Genomic DNA, 19153 nt, shown 5'->3' with positions numbered 1-19153 from the left:
CAGCAGAGTATAGTGATCCTGAACATGAGTAGAGTCTTCTGGGGAAAAAGGAAGGCTGGAAACAAACAAACAAATCTAAATCTAAACAACAAACAGCTGCAGAGACAGTTGGCGATGTCACTGACGACATCATCATGCCATGACAAACCTTTATGTGATTTAGTATAAAAGTATATTAGGTAAAGTTCATAATTTCAGAGTATTTGTATATATGTCAAAGTCCATCCATCCATTATCCGGGGTGGAGTCTCGGTGGCAGCAGGCCCAGCAGGCTGACCCAGGCTCCCCTCTCACCCGCAACATTTTCCAGCTCATTCTGGGGGATCCCGAGGCATTCCCATTCCAGCTGGGAGATATAATCCCTCCAGCGTGTCCTGGGTCTTCCCCGGGGTCCCTCCCAATTGGAAGTGCCCGGAAAACCTCTAATGGGAGGGGTCCAGGAGGCATCCTGATTTGAGGCCCGAACCACCTCAGCTGACTCTTTTCAACTCCAAGTTCCCCGGATGGACTTTGTTTATGTTTCAACCAACTGGTTTGATTGGTGGAAAGTGATCTAGGAGGACCCTACAGAGGAAACTCATCTCCTTACCCCATCTCTAAGGCTGAGCCCGGCCAGTTAAACAGTTCGAGTCTTACTCCCCGCGACCCTCTCGTTCTCCTGGGTCTGACTCCGGGAGGGTTTCCCTGGTCTGGGCAAGGTGGCTTTAGTCCGCTTTAGTCTGCTCTGAACCGCTCTTAGTCTGGGCTCCCCCGAGACCTATTTGCCTTGGGAGACCCAGACAGGGGCTGATGCCCCAGACAACATAGCTCCCAGGATTCACTGAGCCACTCAAACTCTTCCAACACGTTAAGGTGGAGATTCACGGATATGTCAAAGTAAACCTTTGATATGTCAAAGTAAACCTCCTTAGTTCAGAGTATTTGTATATGTGGTAAAGTAAATTTCTTTCTTGTATACTTGGAGTCACTCACCTGAGGCAGCTTTTCAAGAAGTCCCGCTTCTTGTTTTCATCAGCGATGCTCAGGTGTTCTTTATACTGCAACAGCTGGAAAAAGAACCAGGTGAGACATGTGTACCACTGATACTTTAGTACTAGAACTGTGTACTGTGTATGTGTACTGCTGATGTGTTGTACGTACCGCCACATCCTCCGTCCTTCCAAGAGCTCTGAGGAGGACCAGAAGAAGAAAGCACATCAGGTAAATACTGCACATGGACATCATACCAGGTATGACCAGGTGTTCACAGATACAGGTTCAGGTGCGAGTACCTGAGCAGCTCCAGCAGCAGCCTCTGGTCTCTGGTTTCAGTTAGGTAGTGGATCAAATGTCTCAGAGCTGTCTGTCTGGACTCCAGCTCGCGAAACAAAACCTCTAAGCAGGAAAACACACAGTCAATAACACTGGGTCTGATCCAGAACCAGGTCAGACTGATCCAGAGTCTGAATCAACAGGCTCACCTTTACTCAGAGTCCTCTTTAAATAAATTAATACCTGAAAGGAAGAAAGCAGCATGTCAGTAACTTAATAAAGTGATCAAAGGTTTTTAAATTCTTGACGATCAAAATAGGAATGAAGTTACAGCCGTGATGACGTTTCCATCGTGTGCAGAGACTGAGAAATCCAGCAGCAGCAGCTTGTCCTGAAGAGAGCGAAACTTCTCCAGAGACACAGCCTGAAGACACGATGTGTATTAGTACACACTAATACTACCTCTGTGAGGTACTGAGACACAGTTAAAAACATGTGTATTAGTACACACTAATACTACCTCTCAGGTGGTTTACCTTTCCCTGCTGCATTCTGTGGACCGTTTCTTCAGGCGACCAATCACTGACATAATCCTGATCACAACATGATGACATCATTAATACATCAGAAACAATAACCTGATAAAAATCTTCAGTCTATAATCAGTTTATCAGTCTTTAATTGTTGCTACCTTGTATTCAGATTTGGGTTTTCGGAGTTCTGGAGCGTAAAGTCTGGCAGACGAATCGCTGAGCGCTAAAACACAGAAAACAAGTGACTCATCCATTCATTCAGTTATTCTTTACCTCACTCACTCATATATTCACACATTCATTCACTCCTCGAGTGTAGTTCAGACTCACAGTCTGTGAACGACTGGAAGTTTCCTCCTTTAGTTTTTCCTGCAGAGAAACAGATTTAACCTTCAGTGTGTTTCAGTTATGTTCCTGTGTCACCCGTCTGTGTCACCTGTCCATTACCTGTCTCACCTTTGAACAGCGAGCTCAGAGAGTACCCTGAGTGACTCTTGCTGATGGCCACTGTGTCGGTGTTGATTTTGGGGAAGGTGGGCTCTCTGTCCGCTCTCTGATTGGACGCTGCCGTCTCACTGACCGACCAGGAGATACCTGAGCAGACACAGGAAGTGATCCTAACCTTGCAGCCAATCACAGCACACCATTTAAACACGTGTTTGAATAACTAGTGATGTCTTACTGCCGACAGGCTCTCCGCTCCAGCTGACCTTTTCCACCTCTTCTTCATCATCGTCTTCCTCCACCAGGCAGCGAATGCTGTTCACCGTTCGCTTCGACTCTTTTAACTGAAGAACACAAACAGAAGTTCTGTCCGTCAGTACGCCAGTGTGTCAGTACACGTGTCCGTTGGTGCATCTGTACAGGTATGTGTAGATTTGGGTCTTACACTGCTGAACTCGTCATCTTCATCATCGAAGGTGAAGGCTTTAAACTTGGAGCTGTTCCAGTAGTCTTCCTCGTCTGCTTTACTCTTCATCATCTGGACAAACAGAGAGAGGAGGAGGAGGAGGAGGAGGAGGAGGAGGAGGAGGCTGATTCAGAAAATGGTTTGTGGGTTTGCCGTGCGATTTGAAATATAAGGGGCAGCGAAACGCAATGGATTTCCCCCTGTCCTCTCTGTACCCAGCTTCATCTGTGCCTGTGAAAGGGTATTTTATAAAGCAGGCGAAATGGTCTGAAAAAGCCCAGCACTGTGGAAAAGTTGGTATTTTTATAAAAATGAATAAAATGGACGCATCAACATGGGCTAGCGGAGGAGGGGCTCGAACCTCCGATCCTCTGATTGAAAGACGGGTATGATAACAACTGAACCACAGTCACATCACAACATTGTCACCAATTTGTTTCCACTTTCACTTTTGACCCCGCCATTATATCATGAAGACAGACACACTATTAATAAGTTAATAATTGATGTATTGGCGACACAAACATCATTCACTCTTGTATTCAATTCAAAGCTTTACACACCAAAGTCATGGTGTCGTTATGATCACTCTGCCTGTTTTACATGTATTGTCCACTTGGTGGCGCAGTAGAGCGAATGAAGTCCCATGAAGCTTCGGCCCATGAGCGAACCAATTGGATGGAAAGCTTCAATGCTTCAGGAAGCTTCATCTCGCCATCACTACCTGCCTCCTACCTCCTGTCTCCTGACATGGCCCTGCTGATGCCCCTCCTCTCTACCTCCTTCTGCTGACATGAATCGTGGTTATTTGGATCGTGGTCCATGCCTACTACTCATTATATGAATAATTTCTGTCATATGAATGTGCTGTAACTCCGTTACGTTCGTCATTCTGGTCACATGACATATATTGCTTCTGTCCATTCGGGGAGAGGGATCATCCTCTGTTGCTCTCCTGAAGGGTTCTTCCTGTTTTCCCTGTGAAAGTTTTTTTTACTATCTTTATTTGGGGAGTTTTTCCTGATCCGATGTGAGGTCCTGGGACAGGATGTTATTTGTATAGATTGTAAAGCCCTCCGAGACAAATTAGTATTTGTGATTTTGGGCTATACAAAATAAACTGAATTGAATTAACTCCTGAACCATCCGGGTACTAACGTATTCACATCTGGCTCACTGGAGTTCACCCGCTATCTTTGCTGATGTGACGGCCGGTAGAAATGCAGACAACCATCTCAATTCTGTCCAAAGGGGACACAAAGACGTCAACACCAGTTTCTAGTCCCATGAAGGCCGCACAGTGACTCCTGATCCAGGTCTCTGTGCGGCCTTTAGGAACCGACTGACCAGAAGTGACCCCACAGTCTGGTCGTCTCTTGCGTCCTGCTCAGAGATAAAGTAACAGACATCTGATGACGGGAGGGTGTTGTTTGTTGGTATGAAGACTCGACCTGATGGAGGAACTGGAACCAGTGGAACCATCAGAGACACAGCTACTGAAGTCTGACCAGCTCTGTGAGCGTCTGTGTATTTATATTAGCTATGACGTGTTCAACAAGACATGTATATTCTATGTATTTACTTGTATTGTGTGTACTGTGTGCATTTTGTGTATTTTCTGTGTATTGTGTGCATTCTGTGTATTTACTTGTATTGTGTGGATATTCCGTGTATTTACTTGCATTGTTTGTGTATTCTGTGTATATTATCTGTGTTTTTACTTGTATATTCTGTGTTAGCATGCTAGTAGTCTCATAAATACACCGGGGTTTTACCCGGATGTAACTCTTGGTGTCATGTGGAGAAACGTCGGGAACGGAAATCATCCTCACGCGGACAAAGAACGAGTTCTTTGATCCAACAGATATTTGTTGAAAAGCGATAATCGATCAGAATCAATCAGCTGTTTTTACCTTCAGTGGGAGCTGCTCTTCTTCTGTGGCGGAGGCTCTACGCCTTCCGGCCGCGCGAAGGCTGCTGGGAGTTGTCGTCAACAATGAAACAGCGGAAGTGATCAGCAGGAAACTAAAATACATTTATCCGATCAAAATATTAAGAGACGTTTTTATGACGTAAAACTAAAATAAAAAAAAACTAAATAAAAAATGAACACTTTATTTCAGAATAAAAATGTGTAAGGAGAAAATGTATCATTGATTACATTTAAATCAAACAAACCAGTTAATATTATATACAATCATATTCAAACAATACAAATATATAAAAATGTAAAGTGTGAACAAATAAAACATATATTTGATGTATATGAGTAATTTAATTTAGTTTGTAATGTCTGATCTGTTTTAATACTGTAGCGTCCACACTCACGACTAGTAGACCGCTGGGTTCCTTGCAATGCAGGTTTATTCATGTAACTGTCCACAACGCTGGCGAGACTCAGGTACATCAACACCGAAGCGACAGAACAGCTAACAACACCCCGTTGCTACTTGACTACAAGTCTCACACACTTGACCATCCCGTTTCCCCGCAGGTCAACACCCCGCCTCCCCTCTGCTCCACCAATCACAGGGCCGCAACCCGACCATCTAGCACACTGCCTCCCCATGATTGGCCGGAGAGAGCGAGAGGTGATCGAGCGACCCCTCCCCACTGACAGGCACCAGTACAGGGTCGCTACAATACTATAGTTGCATTTTAATATTATATTATTATTCCTAGTGTTTTATTCTATTTAATGTTTTATCTTTATTAGTGGTCTGATTTAGTTTGCCTTTGTTTTGAAAAGAGCTGTAGTAATAACGCTTATTATCACAGTGTTATTGTTCATGGCTGCATCCTGATTGTGTAGGTTTACTTTGAAAAGCTACACCGGAAGTAGACAGAGCGACGTGGTTTTAAGTTTCAGCTGAACAGTCAGAGACTCAGGAGACATTTAAGGACAGCTGATCAGTGTAGAAGTACAGTAAGTACAGCAGTGATACTACAGTAAGTGCAGTTGTAATCGTACAGCAGTACTATTATACTATACTATATATATATATATATATATATATATATATATATATATATATATAAATAATAATAATACAGTAATATAAATATACTCAGTACTCCTGATGGCTAAATGGGGCGAAGGAGATCCTCGATGGATCGTCGAGCAGAGAGCGGACGGAACCAACGTCAACAACTGGCACTGGTCTGTAATTATTATTATTATAATTGTTATTATTTTGAATTGTTGCAATTATTTGTTATTTAATATTATTTATTATTACTATTTAGTATTTGTATTGTTATTTAATGCTTTTATTATTGTAATTTAATATAATTATTGTGATTTAATAATCCATCCATCAGCTGCTTATCCTAAATCGGGTCTCAGTGGCGGAAACTCATCTCCTTATCTCTCTCTAATGCTGCGTTCACACCAAACGCGGCGCAAATTATTCACGCGACCAGATTACACGCAAAGTCAATGCACAGACACGATAGGTTGCGAAAAAGTTTTTTTTTTCATTGGGCGGCGCAAACAGAACTTTTGACGCGGGGGGAACAGACGAAGGACGCACCACGAATTCGCGTGAGTTGAAATATCCCAACTCCGTCGATAAAATCGGATGACGCAAAGTTATGGGACTACGATAATATTATGAACCCAGCCACGATGGAGTTTGATGTTCCGACGTATGTGGAATTTACACAACATGTATTGTGGCAAACCAGGAGGAAAGGAGGAGCAGACAGCGCGCAGGGGGCGGATCCCCAAGCTCAGGTTGGGGGAGGTGGTCGGGGGAAGGTACTTCCCAATGCAGGTGCTGCAGCCAATCGGCACATGGCACTGAACCCACCTGCAGCCCGTCAGGTAATCAGAGGGAGCATAAATCCTCAGAGCTGGGAGGAAGAAGGGAGAGACTGGGCCGGAGATTAATAGGATCTCCTGAACCGCTGGAGAGGAGCTGCACGGACACGAGGTAACCCATATGCTAAACCGCTCTCCTCTGATCTGTCCTCCAGAGCAAAGGACGCTGCTAGTGAGACCGAAGACCCCGACCGGGAGGAACCTTTTGTTGAGTTTAACCCCATCTCCCTTCACCCCAAACCTATTTATTAAAGGACACTTTTTGTTGGCACACTAGTGTCTCTGAGTCGCGTATTTTATTGTTGAATCTTGCCTCCAAGTCCCCGGGTTGCCACAGTAAAAAAGAGCTAGTGGTTATTTACATGGTGGATGTTCACACCGAACGCGACACGAATTGTCGCGTCGGGCTTACCGCTTCAGTTTAGTCGCGTGAGTGAAAAGAGGGTGTTCACACCAAAAACAAATCGCGGTGCGACAAAGGGGGCGTGGCTTATCTCAGTCACTTCTCTCCGTGAAAAATAGTTATCTTTTTCGGTATCGACTACGGAATAAATAACCACTAGTTCTGCTTTATACTTGTTGCGGAAGTCCCAAAAATGTTGGAACATCAAACACCCTCGTGTTTGGGTTCATAACATCATCCGTAGCCGCACACAGCTCGGTGAATTTCACCGACTCCGCCAAACATTCCCAGTTCACCCTCACTACACGTTTGGGTATTCCCAATCACCCCTGCCAGGTTTCTCTGTCACTGCCCACGTGAGCGTTAAAGTCTCCCAGGAGAACTATGGAGTCGGCAGGCGGCACCCTTTCCAGGACCCCCCCCTCCCCCCACCGAGCTGCTGTTAAAGCACAAACAGTCAGAGCCTTACTCCCCTCACTTTCTTTCCCCGCTAGCGAGGTGACGTTCCACATCTCCAAAGCTAGTCTATACTTCTGGCGATCGGCCCGCCCAGGCCCCATGCCGGGCCTGCTGCCTGGTCTACATGGCACCCGACCCCGATGCTTGTCCACAGGGTGGTTGCTCCATGATGTTTCATCAGGCTGAGCCTGACCGGGCTCATGGGCGAAAGCCCGGCCACCAGAGGCTCACCGGCGAGCTCCCCTCCTGGGTCTTGCTCTGGGACGGTACCCCGGTTTCCCTGGTCCGGGCGAGGTAAATGCAATCCGTGGGCCGCTATTCATCAGTTTTCTTTTAACCGCAATAAAGCTGGGCTCCCCCCGAGACCTGTTGGCCTTGGGAGACACTGCCAGGGGCTGATGCCCCAGACAACATAGCTCATATGAGCCACTCAAACTCCTACACCACGGTAAGGTGGAGATTCGCGGAGGAGATTAGTTAAATAATATTATTATTTGTTATTATTGTCTGGCTTGTTATGAATATTATTGTTATCATCATACATTATTATGTCCCTTCCCAGGACGGAGCGTGATGTGAGCTCGTGGTCCTCGGTCCTCCTCCGTGAGCTCCTGCTGGGAGTCCGTCTTAAAGGGCCAGAGGGCGACGTCCAGCTGACGGAGGTGACCAAAGTGGAGGGAGAATCCTCCATCAACAACCGCAGAGGGAAACTCTTCTTCTTCTACGAGTGGCAGCTGAGGGCCAGCTGGCTGGGTCAGTGATGTCACTCTACTAACCCCAGTATTTTAACAGTACTCCCCAAAGCTAAAAACAAGCCTGTTGCTAGTTGAACTCCGATAACTAAAATATTTTCGTGACACGTGAAGATTAGACACTTCTGTATTTGTCAGGCGAGCAGTTCTTGCTGGATGGAAGAGGAGCCACCTTTGGGTTGGACATCCACACTCTTCTTCTGTGATGTTAACTGTTTTCTGTCTGCAGGAACTTCCAACGGCGGAGTCAAGTTTAGAGGAACTCTTGACGTGTCCAACCTCTCGGACGAGAACGACATGGACGACCTTGACGTTAGTTCCTGTTCCTGGTGATCCCCATAACTGTATTGATCACTGTACTGATCGTTGAATTGATGATCATATTGATAACCGTATTCCCGTCCAGATCTCCGTGTCTTTGTGCAAAGACCAGCCCGACACGCCGCTCCTCGGCCTCATAAAGAAAAGCGGCGTTCAGGAAGTTCGGAGGGTTCTGGGCGAGTTCGTCCGCCAGCTCAAATCAGGTCTGTTACCCAGAATGCATCTGCATTAACCAATCAGTGACGATCCCTGTAGTAACCTGAGCGACTTCACAGAGTTCAGTCAAGGAATGATCCTTGCTAAGGCCGACCAACCGGAGATACCTGAACCTCAGACGCAGAAGTACCAGATCCAGACCAGTAAACCTCAGGTAGACTTCAGTTACACATCCAGACATTCAGCTGAAACGGATGTAACAGTGACATCTGACCTCTTTGAATTATCCAATAGAAAAACCCCACCCCCAGGTGTTCCTCTGGCCCCGCCCCCTCCGTCCCAGGTGTTCCTATCTCAACCTGCACCTTTAATCTGACGGAAACCTTCCAAACCTCTCCTGATGAGCTGTACAGGACCTTCATCAGCCAGGAGGTACCAAACCAGAACAGATCATGGTAAAACCAGAACCGATCAGGGTAAAACCAGGCCAAACCAGAACAAGACCGATCAGGGTAAAACCAGGCCGAACCAGAACAAGACCGATCAGGGTAAAACCAGGCCGAACCAGAATCGATCAGTGAAAAACCAGGCCGAACCAGAACAGAACCAATCAGAATAAACCAGGCCAAACCAGAACCGATCGATAGGTACTTCCAAGTAACACTTTTTTTCCACGCTGCACAGTGACACGCTCGTCAGTGTAGTACTACAGTATTGTAGTAGTACTGCAGGTAATCCTCCGTCTCCTTAGTTTGTGCAGGTGTTTACCCGTTCGGTGGCGGAGGTGGACGGGCGGAGTGGAGGGAGGTTCCAGATGTTGGACGGGAGCGTTAGAGGAGAGTTCACACAGCTGGTGAGGTCACTGCTGCTCAACCAATAAGTGCTGACCATGGTATCCCCACGGTAACCAAAGCCTTTCCCCTTCCCGCAGGTACCAAACAAAAGGATTGAGATGAGGTGGCGGTTCAGAACGTGGCCTGGCGGTACGTCTTCCTGTAATGAGGTCACGACACATTAGAACCTTCTCTGCTGCTGCGTTCAGGGACAATCTGACATCTGAGCTTTGCTGTGGTCTCTCCATCAGAACACTACGCCGCCGTCAGGCTGGAACTCGAGGACCGAGGAGGCGAGACGGCATTGAGGATGGAGTGTCGGGGAGTCCCTGAAGGGGAGGAGGACTCCACCAGAGAGGGCTGGACCCGGTTCTACTTCCAGGCCATCAAACAGGTTTTCGGATACTGAGAGACGCCGTCCCCTGGAGCTTGTCTGACCATACCTTAGCTTAGTATAGCTTAGCATGAAGACTGGGGCCAGGGAAAATGTTAGCCCAGCTTTATTAGAAGTTTTTTTTAAAACAACGAAACAACTATTTTCCAAAATGTTAAAGTTTGAATCGTGTGAATAAAGTTTGGACGATCAGTGTGTTTGTCTTCCTATCGTCAGGACCAATCAGAGCCCAGATTACAACATCAAAAATAAAATGTTTACTGAAAATAAAGTAATAAAATATCAACATCATTTTTATTTGTTTCATTTTTTTTATTCTCTCAATGTTTTCTTTCTCTATTTAAAAAAAAAAAAAGTAACTGAAAGTAAAAAATACACAAAGTACGCACATTCATTTACGAAAAAAAGTACACAAGAAAAACACTAAAAACAAAACTGCATTAAAGAGGTATTTTACAGGAATGTGAGTTTTTCTATTTACAGTCAAACGGATCATTATAAAAATACAAACATCTAAAAGCTACAACGATATGAACGTGAGTTATAAAATCTATTAAAATGATCAGCGATCATCACAAAATAATTAAATCTCATCAATGATAATATAACGTGTTTAATTTATCACTATTGATGAATGATTTCTGTAACATTGATCAGTTTCAGTGGAGCTGCCTATTCACTGGAGGTCAAAGGTCAGCAGGACTGAGTTAGAAGACTTCCTCCTCCTCACAGCCGTAATCTGGAAAACACAATCAATCAATCAATCAATCGGTCTATTTGTGGTTCATGGTTTCCTCTTCTGATGAACTTTACTGTCTATAAAACTTTATTAACACTTCTTAGTTAACGGTTTCGGGGTTCGGGTGTAAGTCTTCCTCTAGGTTTTCAGAATAAAAGCCTTGACTGACCCCCTACGAGCTGCAGAGAGCTGATACACTCCTCCTCCACCTCCTCCACCACCACAGGAGGCGGGCCAGCGGGGGCGGAGCTTCTGTCAAGTTTGGGTCCAGGAGTCGCTTCAGATGAAGCCTCTTTTGTTGCATCTGTTGTCATGGTGACGGTGTTTTCTGTCTTAGAGGTGAAATACATTGAGTTTAAATTATGCTTATGAAGATATAATATAGTATAATAATAATAAGATATACGTATAGACCCTTCCATAGGTACATGGACCAACATGAACCAACTCAGAGGGATGAATGTATTCTTTCTGTGAGTCGACATCATTGAAAAATATTCACTGTGAGTTAAAGCTAACCAGCAGACGGTTAGCTATTTATCTATCTTATCCACCATGCTTTCATGCTAATGTGACACTGCTAACAGTAAATGAGCCCAACAGCAGGCTGAGTTTACGGTCCTTTGCCCCCCCCCCTACCCCTTCACAACCAAACTACTTTATCAAGATTAGCTAATTAGCGCCAGATAATAGCTAACTAGCTCTAGATGATAGCAAACTAGCTCCAAATAATATCTAACTAGCTCTAGAGAATAGCTATGGATAATAGTTAACTAGCTCCAGATACCAGCTAACTAGCTCCAGAGAATAGCTAACTAGCTGCAGAGACTACCTAACTAATCCAGAGAAGAGCTAGTTAACCATTTACAGAGAAGAGCTAATTAACCATCTTCAGAGACGAGCTAACTAGTTCCAGAGAATAGATAAATTATTCCAGAGACTACCTAACTAGCTCCATATAAAAGCTAACTAGCCCTAGAGACAAGTTAACTAGCTCCAGAGACTACATAACTAGCTCCAGATAATACCAAATTAGCTCCAGAGACTAGTTGACTAGCTCCAGATAATAGCTAACTAGTTCCAGAGAATAGTCAGCTTGCTCTAGATAATAGAAAATGAGCTCGTAAAAACGTATATATTTAAACCAACAGAACTTGCCAGTCAGCTTTATAATAATAATAATGAATCCCTTATTAGTCTCAAAGTGGGGAAATTATTCTCTGCATTTGACCCATCCTTGGTAATTAGGGAGCAGTGGGCAGCCCCCTGAGGCGCCTGGGGAACAACTGGGGGTTCAGGGTCTTGCTCAAGGACACTTATGGGGAGACCAGGGATCGAACCGCTACCTTGTGGTTTCAGATTCCACTCTCCATGAGCTACAGCCGCCTGTGGTTGTTCCAAAGACGTGATTGAAACATATGTATACAAATAAATATGCAGTTATATATCATATACATGGACAGTAAGTGGGAGCAAGCGTGGTTGCTCACCTGGGCGGCTGTTTTCTTCTTTGATGTGGAGGACAAAAGGAGTCGGACCCTGAGACAAACATAAAGAGCATACATGTTCATATAGATGTACCTTTATATAGATATATGTAGCTAGATAAATAGCTATATATATATATATATATATATATATATATATATATATATATGTGTGTCTTTAATAGATATATGTCTTTATGTAGATATAGATACAGTATGTATTTTTCTTTATAGATATATGTCTTTATGTAGATATAGATACAGTATGTATTTTCTTTATAGATATATGTCTTTCTGTAGATATAGATATGTCTCTTTATGTAAATATAGATATGTGTCTTTATATCTTTATGTAGATATATATATTTCTGTAGATATAGATATGTGTCTTTATGTATATATATGTAAATATAGATACATATATATCTTAATGTATAAATATCTATATCTATATATACAGTATATATATATATATATATATATATATATATATATATATATATATATATACTGTATATCTTAAGGTGTATATATATATATATATGTATATTTCTATAAATGACTGATCTACCTCTTGCCCATGATGCTGGTGGTAGCGGCGAGGTCTCGGTTAGCGTCGCTGGTCTTCCTGCGGTGCCGCCGGTTGAGTCGTCTCTGTGTGGCGGCGGCCAGATCGGCGGGGTCGGAGGGGTCGGAGGGGTCGGAGGGGTCGGTCACGGTCACGGTGCTGGGACTGCTGCCCCCCCAACTTCCTGTCCCTCTGCTGTTCAGGTCTTTGAGGACGTCGTAGTTGATCTTACTGGAGATCTTCTTCTTCTCCAGCATCCTCTCGATGGCCTCGCCCGCCGTCAGCGCCTGGATATGCTCCTTCTTCTTTTTGGACTTCTTCGGCTGGAGACAACAATATATAAATATTAGTGCTGGGCAAAGATGAAAAAAATTAACTGGGTCAAGATTTTTCTGTGATTAACATGCGCAAAATTCAATAATGAATGAAAAACTAGTGTATTGCCCGCTTTTATTTTCAAGTAATGTTATCAGAACAATATAACAGGCACTCTCGGAGCAACAGCAAGTTAACAACAGTATATAAAACTGTTTTCTTTTTTCTTCTTCTTCTGAACAGGTACCAGAAGAAACATTTGTCTTTTATCAGGGATTAACATAAACAGTCTGTTCAGTAGTAGGCAAGGCAAGTTTATTTGTATAGCACATTTCAACAACAAGGCGATTCAAAGTGCTTCACATACAACCATTACAATTGCTCCCCGTTGCTGTGTCTGCGGTGTATCGAGCAAAAATGTAAGTCGCTTTGGATAAAAGCGTCAGCTAAATGAAATGTAATGTAATTAAAAGCATCAAAACATAATGCAGAGAAAACAGGATTTAAAACAGTTAAAAAAGCATTAACACAGTCAAAAAGCTAAATAAAAAATTAAAATGGAATAAAAGTTACAGTGCAGTTTAAGAAATAAAAGGCAGTAGTGAGGTGCAGTAATTGAATCTGGTTCAATTAAAGGCAACAGCAAACAGAAAAGTCTTCAATCTGGATTTAAAGGAGCTGAGGGTCTCACCAGACCTGCAGCTTTCAAGAACCTTGTTCCAGATATGTGGAGCAGAAAAGCTGAACGATGCATCTCCATGTTTAGTTCTGACTCTTGGAACAGAAAGTAGACCCGTCCCAGACGACCTGAGGGGCCGGGATGGTTTATAAGGTAGCAGCAGATCACACACATACTTAAGCCCTAAACAAGCAGCAGGATTTTAAAGTAAATTCTTTGTTGACCTCAGATCTCAGAACTGGAGTGATGTGATCCACTTTCCTGGTCTTAGTGAGGACTCGAGCTGCAGCGTTCTGAATCAGCTGCAGCTTTCTGATTGACTTTTTACAGAGGCCTGTGAACACACCGTTACAGTTGTCAAGTCTACTGAAGCTAAATGCATGGACAAGTTTCTCCAAATCCTGTTGAGACATAAGTCCTCTAACCCTTGATATATTCTTCAGGTGATAGTAGGCTGATTTTATAATTGTCTTGATATGGCTGTTCAGGTTGAGGTCTGAATCCATAACTACACCTAGATTTCTGGCTTGGTTTGAGGTTTTTAACATTAGTGATTGAAGCCGAGCGCTGACTTTCAATCGTTCGTCCTTGGGACCAAAAACAACTACTTCTGTTTTATCTTTATTCAATTGAAGAAAATCCTGGCACCTCCAGTTATTGATTTCTTCAATGCATTTAGCCAGCCCTTGTCTGGGAATATAGTCCCGTAGTGATATAGTTATGTAGTAAGGGTCCCTGTTAGAGTGACAAGCGACTCCTTCTTTGTCCATGTTCAGTTTGTTGCTGTTCTAATTCAGCAGCACTTGCTGGACTGTGTTTGAAAGCCCACAACTGTTCTGCATTTGGCTGTCAGGACATTGTCAAACGCACTGTTCTGCAGAGACATTGTTCTGCAGAGACACTGTGACAGAGACACTCTGACAGAGACACTGGGACTGAGACACTGTGACAGAGTGCTGGAGTGTGTGTGCGCGCAGGGGAGGTGCTGTCAAAGTGGTGCCGGTTTAAGAGTGTTGACAGCTGAGTGGAAACTGTTCCTGAGCCTGCTGGTCCTGGAACGGAGGTTTCTATAGCGCCTCCCAGATGGGAGGAGGGCAAACAGTCTATTGCTGGGGTGTGTGGGGTCCCTGACGATGCCGTGCGCTCTCCGCAGGCAGTGTTTGCGGTGGATGGACTCAAATGCAAGGAAGGGGAGTACCGGTGATGCGTTGGGCGGTTTTCACCACCCTCTGCAGAGCTTTTCAGTCTGAGACAGAGCAGTTGCCATACCAAACTGTGATGCAGTTAGTAAGGATGCTCTCGATGGTGCAGCGGTAGAAGTAATGAACTGTGTAAGTAACTCAATATGTGTTCTAAAGTTAGAAACGGTTTGTCAATCAATTTTGTTGTTTTTGTTGCATGTTTTTTTGTCTGCCGCAAGCAAAATGCATCTGGTTTCCTGAGGCACAAGTTCTTACGTTGGTTTTGGAATTGTTGAGTGTCCGAGGAAAAATATGAAAGTAAAAAGGTCTAACTATTATAACCGTATAATCATTTTCTTTTTCTATATAACCATTTGAATATATATATATATATATATATATATATATATATATATATATATATATATATATATATATATATATATATATATATACTGTTTGGTTTTTATTTTCATTATAGTTTGTGATTAGACCACACAAAATTCATAGGACGCTATAAGTTGCTATGTTTTATACTCTTTTTGAATGAGATGTGTTAAATGTTCTCTCCTTTGTTAAGAGCATGCATTGGCAGTATTATCAAATAAGGTAGTGAAACCTCCTCTGTCCAACTCTGGTGACAGGATGACTTATGTATTCTGGTGTATAAAAGAAAGGGTAGGAATGCATGTTTTTTGGGAGTGCCTGGCAATTCTGTGCAGGAGTAGACAAGAGAGAAGAGGTGTTCACTCACCAGCTCTAAAAACTTAACCCTTTCTCTTAGATACTTGTGACTTTTAAACTGTTTGATTGAATTTAATTTTTTGTATGTAAACTCGGCCTTACCATTCGTAAGGGACTGAAACCAAACCAAAGGTTCTGGTTCTTTAAAACAATTTAAACCCTCTTTCCCTGTCCATCCACCGTGAGATACAGAAGTGACGACTGAATCTACCAAAGAGACTTAAGGTAAGTGTCTTTGGGTGAAGACTTTTGCAGTGTTTGTCATAATGATGAGATGGTGTCAAAATAGGTAGAGAGAAGGTATAGACGATATACGTACTCGCTTGATAAGGGTTGGGAGGAGTTACAGCCTACCGCTGGGGACCTAGAGTGCAAGCTGTAAAACACCCTCGACAAAACCTATAACTTATTTTGAAAATAACACAAAAACCTAACGATTTAGCACGGAGTGAGATAAAAGACAGAAGGCGTTATGCCAATATCGGATGAGGATTGTTATTTCCTCCGGGATCACTAGGATAATTAGCCGACGGAGTGCCACCGAGTTAGGTGCGAGGTCTTGCCTTTCCTACTCTCCCCCCTACCCTCCTCTTTCCTTGGCAAGACCACCGTTCACGCTACAGAATAAATAAAACACATTTAAAAACCATCAGTCAAAGTGCAGGACCATCTGTCGGAGGGGTACGCTACAAACTGTAACTCTGAGATAACTGTGGTTACAGCGATGTCCAGTAGTCTCAGTGAGAGCAACAGTTGGTGCACGTTGTAACGGCGTCACTTGTGTAGTGAGCTCCGTTTCATACAACTTGTGTATTCTCCTGACGACGGTGCGTATTGAGGCTCATACGCGCCGTCATTCGTTGGATTCTAAGGACGCTGGTTGGCTGCATCAATGCTGTGTAACACCTTAAGGTACTTCAGGCTCGTAGTACTCCGTGATGAGATCATTACAGTTTGCAGTGATTACAAATAGCTTTGCTTTTATCAACTACGCCGTCTGGGAGAGATTTAAAATGAAATCGTCCATTTAAAAGTGCAGTACCTGTGTGTGGCAGTGTTAAGCCCCTCCCTATGCTAAACAAATATATATATATATATATATATATATATATATATATATATGATACTATATTATATATATGACTATTTAATATGAAACTATATTATATATATATGACACTATTTAATATGATGCTATATTATATATATATATATATATATATGACACTATTTAATATGATAATATATTATATATATGACTATTTAATATGATACTATATTATATATATATGTATATTTAATATGATACTATATTATATATATGACATACTATTTAACATGATACTATATTATATATATGACACACTATTTAATATGATACTATATTTATATATATATGACACACTATTTAATATGATACTATATTAAATATATATGACACTATTTAACATTATACTATATTATTTATATATGACACACTATTTAATATGATACTAGATTATATATATATATATGACTATGAAATATGATACTATGTTTTATATATATGATTATTTAATATGATACTATATTATATATATATGACTATTTAATATGATACTATATTATATATATGACTATTTAATAGAAGCCCTGATCACAAAAAAAGTGTGATTAATAATATATATAATAATACATATTAATAATACATGTTATAATAGATTATGAACGGTTAATGGACTCCATTCAGATAAATATAGATCATTTATGTGGAGCCTCAACTGTCAATTAATTATATAAAAAATATTCTGGGTTCATAATTAAACTCACCTTCTCTTTATATGTCCCCTGTTCCTTCTCCTTCCTGATCCTCTCCTCCTTCTCTGTGGAGGGTATATATAAGTCAGTAAGTGAGAGGAAGGGTCTATATAACCAGTCAGAAAGGGAGAAGAAGACCATGATATACATAACCAGTCAGTAAGTGAGAGGAAGGGTATACTGTATATAACCAGTCAGTAAGGGAGAAGAAGGGTATATATAAGCAGTTAGTAAGGAAGAGGAAGACCATGGTATATACAACCAGTCAGTAAGGAAGAGGAATACCATGGTATATATACCCAGTCAGTAAGGGAGAAGAAGGGTATATATAAGCAGTCAGTAAGAAAGAGGAAGACCATGGTATATACAACCAGTCAGTAAGGAAGAGGAAGACCATGGTATATATAACCAGTCAGTAAGGGAAAGGAAGGGTATATATAACCAGTCAGTAAGGGTATATATAACCAGTCAGTAAGCAAGAAGAAGGGTGTATATAACCAGTCAGTAAGAGAGAGGGAGACTATGATGAAGATGATCACCAGTCAGTAAGGGAGAGGACGACTATGATGAAGATGACCTTTCTGCTCCTTCAGGTACTCTGCGTTCTGCTTCATCCACAGCTCCGTCTTCACCTGGACCTCCCATTCATTCAGGATATACTGCAGCAGAAAATCAGAAGAAGAAGGCACCACATCCTGTTCACTCCTTTCACAATAAAAGCACCGTCATGGCAGTTAATTCCTCCACATACAGACAGGGCCAAGTATTTGGACTGTGTAGTTTTTCCTATTAACCCGTTTAAAATAAAGCAGTTAACATGTGCTGGAATGTCGACGTTCAGCTTTATTTCAAAGGATATAACTAAAATATGGCATTAACTGTTTAGGAATTACAGCCATTTGTACACAGTCAAACTAACACAATAGTGAATTGTGGTGGCGGGGGAGTGGTTATGCTCAGCTGCAGATGGGTGTGGTTGTGGGTGGCTCAGGGGACGGTGCCTGGAAGAGGCCTGATTAGCCTCAGCTGTACTAATTGTGTGTTTGTCCCAACATAAGCAGGAGTAGGTGTAGGAGCCAAATGGGATCAAACGTTGTTCCTAAATATGTACACTGGGTGGCGCTGTGCTGTGTTCCTGGGATTATCTTTATATGCAAGTATAACACGATTGACGGCAGGTGTTGGACCACGAAAAGGGCAAAGGGTTTTGACCGCTTCTACGGTACTGTTGGGCTGCGAGCAACAGAGCGTTATTAGTCGGCATCCAGGGGCCAAATGAATGTTCATCCACGGCATAAGAGAATAAACACGACTGATTCATTACAACGTGTCCGTGGATTACTGAATCAATTGGACTCACAGAATCAAAGCAGAAAGTCTACACTTCAACCATATATATATATATATATATATATATATATATATATATATATATATACATATACATATACATATATATATATATATATATATATATACATGTGTATATATACACATATATATATATACATATATATATATATATATATATATATATATATATATATATAGAGAGAGAGAGAGAGAGAGTCAACACTTCGACCACATATTGATGCTTTATTTCAAATCAGTGTAAAGAGAAAATAATAACAATGGTGTCACAGTCCAAATACTTACTGAATACCAAGAAGTCTGGACAGGAACAAAAAGCCAGCAACTAACACAGCTTGTTTAATTATTTACTATCGATGAACTCAAATAGTCAGAGACTGTATTGATCCATTGCTTTTTTAATGGATCAATACAGCAGTGATTGATGAATGAACTGA

At 42.1% G+C, this 19153-nt stretch overlaps 3 protein-coding genes across 3 annotated transcripts in view; 1 reads left to right on the top strand and 2 right to left on the bottom strand.

Moving 5' to 3' along the window:
- The window catches only part of vipas39 (VPS33B interacting protein, apical-basolateral polarity regulator, spe-39 homolog), a 6353-nt gene extending 1737 nt beyond the window's left edge, over positions 1–4616 (bottom strand). The window contains exons 1-13 of the mRNA XM_079214838.1: positions 4608–4616; positions 2674–2766; positions 2467–2572; positions 2241–2378; positions 2115–2153; positions 1943–2007; positions 1788–1844; positions 1583–1675; positions 1461–1494; positions 1272–1374; positions 1141–1168; positions 973–1046; positions 1–55 (exon numbers count right to left, since the gene is read on the bottom strand). The exon at positions 1–55 is cut by the window's left edge and continues 21 nt beyond it. Coding sequence (XP_079070964.1) covers positions 1–55; positions 973–1046; positions 1141–1168; positions 1272–1374; positions 1461–1494; positions 1583–1675; positions 1788–1844; positions 1943–2007; positions 2115–2153; positions 2241–2378; positions 2467–2572; positions 2674–2766 — 885 coding nt within the window. The 5' untranslated portion in view covers positions 4608–4616. The remainder of the gene's footprint in view (positions 56–972; positions 1047–1140; positions 1169–1271; positions 1375–1460; positions 1495–1582; positions 1676–1787; positions 1845–1942; positions 2008–2114; positions 2154–2240; positions 2379–2466; positions 2573–2673; positions 2767–4607) is intronic.
- Positions 4617–5588: 972 nt separating this feature from the next.
- On the top strand, positions 5589–10101 carry LOC306734163 (activator of 90 kDa heat shock protein ATPase homolog 1-like). The gene is made up of 10 exons (XM_079215500.1): positions 5589–5643; positions 5767–5854; positions 7942–8132; positions 8361–8443; positions 8538–8655; positions 8728–8822; positions 8903–9040; positions 9360–9461; positions 9540–9591; positions 9693–10101. Exons 2-10 carry the CDS (start codon positions 5775–5777, stop codon positions 9848–9850), a joined length of 1017 nt encoding a protein of 338 aa, XP_079071626.1. The 5' UTR covers positions 5589–5643; positions 5767–5774; the 3' UTR covers positions 9851–10101.
- A 190-nt stretch (positions 10102–10291) lies between these two features.
- The window catches only part of brf1b (BRF1 general transcription factor IIIB subunit b), a gene marked incomplete at its 5' end in the record, with an annotated part of 33911 nt that continues 25049 nt past the window's right edge, over positions 10292–19153 (bottom strand). The window contains 6 exons of the mRNA XM_079216052.1: positions 10292–10574; positions 10744–10906; positions 12065–12113; positions 12633–12952; positions 17358–17410; positions 17923–18004. Coding sequence (XP_079072178.1) covers positions 10543–10574; positions 10744–10906; positions 12065–12113; positions 12633–12952; positions 17358–17410; positions 17923–18004 — 699 coding nt within the window. The 3' untranslated portion in view covers positions 10292–10542. The remainder of the gene's footprint in view (positions 10575–10743; positions 10907–12064; positions 12114–12632; positions 12953–17357; positions 17411–17922; positions 18005–19153) is intronic.

Source organism: Taurulus bubalis (genome assembly GCF_910589615.1).
Source record: "Taurulus bubalis genome assembly, chromosome: 3".
NCBI lineage: Eukaryota > Metazoa > Chordata > Actinopteri > Perciformes > Cottidae > Taurulus > Taurulus bubalis.
Note: the sequence above shows the minus strand (reverse complement) of the source record. Positions and strands in the feature narration are given on the sequence as shown.